This window comes from Bolinopsis microptera, chromosome 9 (genome assembly GCF_026151205.1).
Source record: "Bolinopsis microptera isolate Bmic1 chromosome 9, MBARI_Bmic_1.0, whole genome shotgun sequence".
Lineage (NCBI taxonomy): Eukaryota > Metazoa > Ctenophora > Tentaculata > Lobata > Bolinopsidae > Bolinopsis > Bolinopsis microptera.
The window spans coordinates 3,970,539-3,980,156 of record NC_087080.1 but is presented as its reverse complement, the minus strand read 5'-3'; the positions used below and the strand labels follow the sequence as shown (position 1 = coordinate 3,980,156).

Genomic DNA, 9,618 nt, shown 5'->3' with positions numbered 1-9,618 from the left:
TTCATCACTATTCACTAATAATGGAAACTAGGAATTCATGAGGTAAGACATTTTTTCTTATATTATTAGTTACTGTCACTACTGCGTCACAATGGTATCACTACTGTAACAATGCCCATGCCCGTCACTGATTTTTGATTTTTTAAAAAATTTTGCATGTTCTAGCACTCAAATTATAACACTTGCATAGTTGTACGGAAATAATGAAATATTTGATATCAAAATGACAGGAGATAATTGGTAAAATAACGCTCATAAAGCCATAATATTTTATAACTGCTGTATCTATGACAGCAAATCCTTGGCTTAAATGGCATAAAATGTCAATTTCTCAAAGGTGTTCACATTTTTTTCGTGACAATTTATGCTATTTTATGCCATTTTAGGTCATAATTCCATTAAAACAATGGAATAAAAATAAATTATTCCTTGAAACATGGAAATCTCTGATTTAAGATTCCTAATTAGCTAGTTCATCCTTAGTCCGTAATATATAAAAGTCCTATAAAATAAAATAGAAAGCAATTCGGATTGACATAAATACACAACCCCGATTGTTGTACACTATGTTAAACTGCGAGCTGACAGTCATCATCACTCGAGAAGCTGATTACCTGGGGACCCCAGGCTATTATATTTATGTTCATAAGGCGGAATGACAGGCTGAGCGCCGCCCAGTAAGAAACTGACAGTCATCATCACTCGAGAAGCTGACAGTCATCATCTCTCAAGAAGCTGACAGTCATCATCACTCGAGAAGCTGACAGTCATCATCTCTCAAGAAGCTGACAGTCATCATCACTCGAGAAGCTGACAGTCATCATCACTCAAGAAGCTGACAGTCATCATCTCTCAAGAAGCTGACAGTCATCATCTCTCAAGAAGCTGACAGTCATCATCACTCAAGAAGCTGACAGTCATCATCTCTCAAGAAACTGACAGTCATCATCTCTCAAGAAGCTGACAGTCATCATCTCTCAAGAAGCTGACAGTCATCATCACTCGAGAAGCTGACAGTCATCATCACTCGAGAAACTGACAGTCATCATCACTCGAGAAACTGACAGTCATCATCACTCAAGAAGCTGACAGTCATCATCTCTCAAGAAGCTGACAGTCATCATCACTCGAGAAACTGACAGTCATCATCACTCAAGAAGCTGACAGTCATCATCTCTCAAGAAGCTGACAGTCATCATCTCTCAAGAAGCTGACAGTCATCATTACTGAAGAAGCTGAAAGTCATCATCACTCAAGAAGAGGCTTGCGTTCTCCATTGGTGCATTTCTTCAGTTCACTGACTTTCCAGCAGTAGATGAACGATAGGACTGACTGAAACGAGGAATTTTATTTTATCGTTAAATTTACTTGTGGTGATAAACTATTATTTTTATGAAATACTAATTACAATTACCCATGTTATTCCCATCGCACAGATGTGATAGTTACCATGGTTACTGTAAGAGAATATTATACTGTTTAAACGTTAAACAGTTGCGCACTTTTTAGGATAAAATAAAGCAATTTGGCGATTTTGAAAGAACTCAACCGAGGTTACCGCGGCACTCTTGCCAAGATAACTGAATCTGCAGTTTTGGTGATTTTGTAATCCTTGAACGAATGTTAATAAATTACCTGCACAATGAAGAGAAAACCCAGTCCTCCGGTAGACCACTCGAATGGCATGTATAGTGACAAAATCCCTGAAAGTGTCAAATACTGATTTAGATAATAGTTATACAAAAGGTGACTGAAACGTTTAAGCAGCACAATTTGAAAAACCTGAATTTTTGGCATTTTGTATTATCTTAACGTGCTACTAAAAGGTAAAGTACCTGCAGAGAAGGATCCAATGCAACCTCCCAGAGGGAAACATGAGCAGTAAATAGAGATTATCGTGTTGGATGCTGAGATGGACATCTTCCCTCCATTCCTCATCTAAAATGTCTCAGTTAAATATTGAAACAATTAAATCTGACTACAATCATGTCAAGATAAACTGTTATCAATAATTTGAAAATGATTTGAAACGCTGTTAACATGGTAACGTTGTTAGTATGGTTCCCTTATGGTTACCGTTAACAGTTACTATGGTTACTATGGTTCCCTAATCCCTATGGTTACCGTTAACAGTTACTGTGGTTACTATGGTTCCCTTATGGTTACTATGGTTCCCTTATGGTTACTATGGTTCCCTTATGGTTACCGTTAACATGTTAACATTGTTACCTTGTACACGTCAAACATAATCAGCAGTATTGGGGTACATCCCATGGGCACAAAGAACCCCAGCAGAGCCAGAACTAGCATCACTTGTAGTTTAGATGTTGCAAGCTAGTGGGAATATGATGTTGTTAATATTATAACGGGGTACTGAGGTTGGTTATCATGAGAACAGCATATGATTAATGATTATGAACGTCGAAATATTGGTAAAACATATAATTTGAACGTTTTCCATCGAGTAGAGTTCATGATAACTTATTACCTAGTCGAGGTATCAATTATGCTATGGTGGTGATAGCAACTCACGTGAAATAAAGGTATAGGTCCAATACACATGTAGAGGAAGGGAAGGATAACGGAGGAGAACATCACAAAGAAGTACGGGTTAAATTTGTCTATCAGCCAGCCTAAAACAAATAATCAGATTAGCTTAGACTAAATTTTAATAAGATTTTAACACTTTTCCCGAATGAATGTCCGTATAAAATGTTCATGGTCGTGGAAGTGTGAGTTCGTACCTAGGGGTGGGGCGCTGATGATAATGGTGCTGGTGTTGACAAGGAGAGCTAGTCCCGTCCAAACAACGCTCATTCCTAGAGATCTCTCTACAAACGGGGCCAGGGTGGGTAAGTGGAAGTAGAGCAGGACCTGTGTGAGAGCTGGATCAAGTTAGGCATACTAATAGTCATTCACGGGCTGATAACGGTTAGAACTTGTGTAATGTCAGAAGAAAATATATCCTTTTGTTCGAAGCGTGGGATAAGTTTAAAACCTGACAAGCGGCACAGTGCCAAGCTGCGAGCAATATCCAGGGGTCACCCCACACCTTCGAGGCGTCGTTCAAGTCAGACTTTTCTGGTAATGTGTTAACCCGGGGTATAGTGATTTCTATGAGTACACAACAGAGCACCACCAGACCCGGTAACCAGAACGCTATACTGCGGAGAAAGAGATTTAGAAGGATTATGGAAAAGAGAGGAAGTGAGGGAGGGTTAATGGGGGTTTCCAATGGTAAAAAATGGTGAAAAATGGTGAAATTTTACAATTTGGAAACTAGATTCACCATAAAAATCATTCACTATTTTTCACCATTGGATACACCCGGGTTAATTAAATACTAGGTAGATATTATACTTGCACGTTATTTGACCTCAGCAGCCAGCTACTTGATAACGGGAATTCATCAATAAGTACCTGTATCCCCCATAGTCAAACAGCAAGCTGCCCATGAATGGACCAAAAGCTTGCGCCCCGTTAAGGGCGGCTTCAGCCAAAGCCGTAACAGTGGCTATTCGAGTGGGAACCAATTTCGTAAGTGCTCCAAACGATGTGACGGCAATAAACCCTGTAGCGATACCAGCGAATACTCGGAATAAACAGGACAGGGCGATGTAGATGGCGTTATTTGCGATTCTGTTGAAGAAACTGAAATTTCGGGTAATAAGTTAGGTAGTCCAATTCACACGAGTTGTTGCTGTACATTTTTTGTTGAGCTTTTGTACATATGATCACCCCTTACGAACCTGTTAATGATGAAGATTGAGCCCAGTACAAAAGAACCAGTCATCAATATTGGCTTAAAGGTAAAATGTTCCATCAGGTGGTCAGTGAGAGTACACGATATCAGGTACCTTAAAACATTAACTTTAGTACACGATATCAGGTACCTTAAAACATTAACTTTAGTTCACGATATCAGGTACCTTAAAACATTAACTTTAGTACACGATATCAGGTACCTTAAAACATTAACTTTAGTACACGATATCAGGTACCTTAAAACATTAACCTTAGTACACGATATCAGGTACCTTAAAACATTAACTTTAGTACACGATATCAGGTACCTTAAAACATTAACTTTAGTACTCGATATCAGGTACCTTAAAACATTAACCTTAGTACACGATATCAGGTACCTTAAAACATTAACTTTAGTTCACAGCCATTTGTAGTAAGTGATGTAATTAGGCTTCAGCTTGACATCAAATCAGATCAAGAATAAAGCAACCGAGAGCGAGACCAAATTTCTGACAAATATAATGCTTAAAGACCATTTTTGAAATTCTGGATTCTTTAACCCAAATTTCTTTTTTTGGTCAAGAACTATCCCTGAATTCTGAAACCATTAGAATCAATCGCCGGCTCCCAGAAACCCCCTTGTCAAAAATGTGTCATAAGTGCTTAAAAAACCTCGGATTTTTGAGTGGTCTTTAAGCACTTTTGTCAGAAAACGGCAGAGATATTTTGTTAATCATTGAATCAGACTAGCACAAGTAATCTGAATATTACCCGACAGGAACAACTCCAAGGATCACTCCATCCCAGACGGAAGAGACGTTCCTGCCCGCGTGATAAAGGGGTAGGAACGGGGCCGGTAGAGAGTACAGGCAGAAACCCAGCGCTGAAAATATTTCCTTGTTTTGAAAAACATTGAATATTAACCTCGAATAATAGTGGTTTTATATTATATAATGTAAGTAATTTGTTAGAATTGTGAAAAGGGAAGTGAAGCTCACCTAATACCACTGTTACGACAGTAAAGGCGTATATCAGCTTCGGTTTACTCAAATTGTGAAAACTACTGGCTGTGCTAGTACTAGGCTCGTTTTGCATTTCACTTTCTCCTTCCATCACTCCTAACAAGCTGAAATTCACCTACAGAGATTGATACTTATAGATTCTCGAATGACACAAAGAATGCCTTTGGTTTACCAGTTGAATGGTGTGAGATCGGGTCTAGGATGACTTAATTCTCCTTGTTGGCTTGTTCTATATAAACAAACAAAGAAACACACGAAACTTCAATGAAATCGCTTTAAGAAGTAGAGATGTGGTGCCATGTGGTAGGTGATCATAAAGAATGTGAACTGGGGATGAAACACAGACTGTCCGTGAATGAACTAACAGAGAACTAAACTCTATGAGAAGACAAAAAATGACGACATCAAATTTTGTTCCAATTTAACGTATTTCACAAAATTAAAGATGATATTTTCTGTTTCAACATTTGAATAAAAACGGAAATGGAAGAATCTTGATAACAGAAAGAAATCGTTTAAACAAGAACAAGAGTACATGTAAATTGTAATGTCAGGGTATATACTTTTGGATTTTAAATGTTAGTAGGCCTATTTAGAGTTTGGAGTTGAATATCCCCTTTCACAAATGGTGTCACAACTTGACGAAAACTCATTCGACTAACTCCAGCAAGAGCAACCCGCTTGACAAATATCTTGAAACTATTAACCGAACGATAATAAACAAATCCGTTCGTGAAACAATTAATAAACAGCACAAAATAAGCAAATCCATAAACGTTAACGTCGAAGAAACCTCTTGCTCCAGGAGACATCAGATGAGAAATGTTCATGTAGATGGTAGTGTAGAAGGCTACAGGAGAGTTCGCCAGAAGATAAACAAACCCAATGTAGAGGGCAGTGATGGCGCCCTGCTTATTTGTCCTTCCTTTAGCCTTCTTAACAATCACCAACAGAGCTATAGTTGTCCCGACAACTATGATGTTCGGAAGCACGGTGACAACTGTGGACATGGGAGCTAGCAACCACTGCCAAACTGGGGCTCTAAACCCGTACTTGCACCTGTAGATCCTGTAGTCGAAAGTGACGTCACGTCGGTCCGTGGCTATCTGTACCAGAGGCGTGACTGCGGAAAGGAGCCAGGCGACGGCGCTGATCAAGTAAGCAGATCTCCTGGTCCGACTTATTGACTGGAAGGGGTAGAGAAGGTTGTGGAGCTTGCTGAGGTGCAGGGCACAGATCAAGTAGACAGCAGATAGGTAGGTTGGTACCTGCAGGAAGTGGTGGATGTAACACATGGTCTCACCGTACGGCCACCGGTTGTATATCAGCGACACAAGAGTGGGGTGCACTGCGAACACTGCCATTGCAATGTCACTGACAGCTATGTTGTTGATCAAGAGCACGCTTATCTTGTCCAGCCTGATGGCATTATATCTGATGGTGGAGAGGAGGATGATGGTGTTCCCGGTGAGACTCCCCAGTACAGCGATCAGACACCATGATATCAAGGGGTACCGCTCTGCGTCAGACTTTACCGTTAGACCGAGTGAGGAGAAGTCTGAAGTTAAAGAGTTCGTTGAGTTCATCGAGAGAGGGAGAGAACTTGCACATCAGTTACAATTGAAGGCTGCTCGAGGCTGCGCTGCGGTTTTATATATGCAAGAATAAGGTCCATTTAGTATCAGTCACGATAATTAACCTTAACAGGAATTCTCTTTGAAGGATTTATCTTTGAGCTATAATTCGCTTTCTTCCTTTCGCCATTATAATCAACTTATCAAAGAAAAAAATTTTTTTCTGATTCTTGGAACGCCTAATCTTTGATTTTATCAGCTTTCAAAATCAAGAATTTAAGATTATGATCCAATGAAATTACAGGTGGTCTAGATAGAAGGAATCTTATCGAATTCATTAAATGAATCTATCTATTACTTTGATTTAAATGGTTCGGGAGGCTTTGTATTATAGCTTCAAAGAATATTAAACCTTAACCATGTTGACAGCGCGAATTTAGCACGTTATAATATAACGAGTTCCTTATGACAAAAGCCTAGTAGGTAGATTGTGAATGCATGATAAAAGTTGACTGGATAATGACTATAATTGGTGAGCATAGGATATGATTACCATCTACCTTACAAAGCTTACAAAGCTTATAAAGGCGGTTTTACTACAGTGAAACCGCGCCCAGATAACAATTGCAAACCCCAATTTATCAAAACATTCCTCGGTAAACAAGGACAAAAGAAAATCGCGATTATTTAGGCCAAAAATCAACCTAGGCAAAATCGCGGTGAATTTGCGGCGAAAGATAATGTATTTGCAGAGCTAAGTTAGATGTCATGAATTCGTCAACTAGCTTGTTAGTATAGAAAGATTAGGGAGCGACAGGCTCGTCAGGCAAAACAATAGCATATATATTAATAATCTGAAGTGTATACTGAGTAGTGTTAAGATCTAAACAGACTCTTCTTCATGATGCCTACGATTGAAATATTGTCAAGTTAGAAAACGGTAAGAGGTACGTGGCTGGTTTTTTCAGTACAGTACCCACAAAACTCTGACGAAGCCCAAGAGCCTAAGTTTTTTAATCGGCCGGTGGTAAGTGGTTTAATTGATGATTTTGTGACCCAAATGTGATACTAAAGTGTCTCTCATCTCTCCTATTCTCGTTCTCTCTCTCTCCCCCATACTCCCATAATAGATATGCTATATCAAGTATTACTATTAGATACATGAGGGGCACTCAGAATTGAATTGAAGTATGCTTTGACTGAGCGATTTCATACTTTTGGACCGTTTTAACTACCAAAATGTAATCTTACGTAATGATTACGTAAGAATTATTATGAAAGTTATATTTATATAGAAACAAGGGAGTAACTTACATATTGAGGCACTTTCCATGCTACACTGAGCATTATGAGCCGAAAATAATTTTTCGGTCCGTACCTACATTCGGAAGGCTGTAGATGTGATTAGTTCCATATAATTATAAAGAACGTGATATTGGCCCTCGATATTTGGCCCTCGGATTTAAAGGAGAATGCGCAAATTTGGTCCTCAGAGAACTGGAAATGGAATAATCGCAATTTGTCGCGAGGATCTGATAAAATCGCGATTTGTCTCGGCAAACGTCAAAAATCGCGATTTGTTGCGAGAATGGGAAAAATCGCGATTCTGCACGTGCCGCGATTTCCTTTTGACCTTGTCGGTAAATCGGGGTTTTACTGTACCAAAATAACAGGAGGAAGGGTACACAGCTTCTAGGTGCCCAGATAATAATCGCATAACGAATATACACGGCACAAGATTAAGTGCCGATATTAATAAGTTATTAAAAGCAGTGCAAAGTAAACAATTCAGTCATAATAATGCAATTAGCTGGTAATTGGTATACAATTTGTAAACAACTTTAGCATCTGCTATTTTGATCTAGCAGCGGTCAAAAATGTTACACGACAACTGTCACGTGCCAGAAATAAACCTAGTTATGGATGTATTAATAATCATCTCAATTTTGTTCCAACAAAAACTGGAAACAGAATTTGAATTCAGACGTACGAATACTTACAATTACATGCATGACAAGGTAAAGGAGTAAAGGTTAAGAAAACATGAAATGACATGTGAAGTGAAAACAATCTGAGTTTATCTGATCTCTGGTTCATACCATCTAAGCTTTAAATTCCTACTTCCTAGTCTTTTAAGTATTTTAAAATAGGTAGAAGAGGGCCCGGGGTGGAGGGGGGGGGGGGGGGGGGCTACGGGTGGGTCTTCATCGTTCGCCATTTATTCCAAAACTTTCGGAGTTTCACTGTGGCGAAAAAGGGGGAAAATGCTATTGATAAGTTGTTAAGATAAATTCCTTAATTTGTAATTATTTCGCCATTTTCGCTATCGGTGATATAAAATTAAGGAAGCACCCACTCTCCTCTCCTCCCCCCCCCCCCCCCCCCCCCCTCACCAAACTATTCACTATTTTGCACAATGCACATTGCACAACTATGGGTAACTGTTGGGCACCGATTTGTCACCGGAAGTAAAATTAGGAGGAAAGTTTCCATTTCGATGGCAAATCTGTCCTCAAATTCCACCACAATTCGGATTACTCAAGTTTGTCTTGACGTCATCACTGCGGGATTCTTTTGCCTTGATTCGACACAGTTGTATATATCATACATAGAACGTAAATCCAAAAAATCAGTTACTGACCCAGTACATGTAGAATTTGGACTATAACACAAAATAAGTTGTTAGGGGGGGGGGGGGGGGGGGGCAATGGCATAAATGGAGAAAATGGAGAATTACTCATAGGTTTTTCCATTTTCTCCATAGAAATAGTCTCCATTTCATGCCATTTTATGCCATTGAAAACCTGAAAAATTTAGAATTTCGAGAAAAATTATTTTTAAAAAAGATATTTTCGGCCAATAATGAACAGAGTATCATGAAACATGGAGAAAAGTGGTTTTCAGAAAAACTTTGAAAAATGTTGACTTAGAAAATTTTCGGTCCGAGTCTTTTTCGATACGTACATCCCGTATCGAGAGCTCCCGATTCCGAGCTCGTGTTGCAAAGGGGAGGCCTGCCTTCCGAGATCGCATTACCTCGAGTCCAAAATTGTGTATCGAGGGGAAAAAGATATTCTCGGCAAATAATGAACAGGGTAGCATGAAACGTGGAGAAAAGCGGTTTTCAGAAAAAATTACCCCTCGGTACACAATTGCCCCCTGGTAATGCGATCTCGGAAGGTAGGCCTCCCCTTTGCAACACGAGCTCGGAATCGGGAGCTCTCGATACGAGAGGTACGTATCGAGAATGACTCGGGCCGAAAATTTTCTAAGTC

The 9,618-nt window shown here is 39.4% G+C and overlaps 2 protein-coding genes across 2 annotated transcripts; both read right to left on the bottom strand.

Annotated features, from left to right (window-relative positions):
• Nucleotides 1–188: 188 nt before the first annotated feature.
• Nucleotides 189–4,880, bottom strand: LOC134820912 (MFS-type transporter SLC18B1-like). Its single transcript, XM_063831562.1, has 11 exons — nucleotides 4,746–4,880; nucleotides 4,519–4,630; nucleotides 3,750–3,857; nucleotides 3,421–3,651; nucleotides 2,999–3,164; nucleotides 2,745–2,874; nucleotides 2,533–2,633; nucleotides 2,230–2,334; nucleotides 1,836–1,938; nucleotides 1,636–1,703; nucleotides 189–1,332 (listed from the first exon to the last, which is right to left on the bottom strand). Exons 1-11 carry the CDS (start codon nucleotides 4,858–4,860, stop codon nucleotides 1,249–1,251), a joined length of 1,323 nt encoding a protein of 440 aa, XP_063687632.1. The 5' UTR covers nucleotides 4,861–4,880; the 3' UTR covers nucleotides 189–1,248.
• Nucleotides 4,881–5,341: 461 nt separating this feature from the next.
• On the bottom strand, nucleotides 5,342–6,355 carry LOC134821090 (neuropeptide FF receptor 2-like). Its single transcript, XM_063831759.1, has one exon. The coding sequence runs from the start codon at nucleotides 6,353–6,355 to the stop codon at nucleotides 5,342–5,344; it is 1,014 nt and encodes a 337-aa protein (XP_063687829.1).
• Between the last annotated feature and the right edge of the window lie 3,263 nt (nucleotides 6,356–9,618).

What these genes read in the sequence shown, in the direction of transcription:
- LOC134820912 (XM_063831562.1), bottom strand. Translation starts at nt 4,860, where the DNA reads ATGGAAGGAGAAAGTGAAATGCAAAACGAGCCTAGTACTAGCACAGCC. An exon ending in TCAATCTTCATCATTAACAG is followed by an intron (nt 3,652 to 3,749) that starts GTTCGTAAGGGG and finishes CCGAAATTTCAG; the next exon opens with TTTCTTCAACAGAATCGCAA. An exon ending in TTTGACTATGGGGGATACAG is followed by an intron (nt 3,165 to 3,420) that starts GTACTTATTGAT and finishes CTTTCTCCGCAG; the next exon opens with TATAGCGTTCTGGTTACCGG.
- LOC134821090 (XM_063831759.1), bottom strand. Translation starts at nt 6,355, where the DNA reads ATGAACTCAACGAACTCTTTAACTTCAGACTTCTCCTCACTCGGTCTA.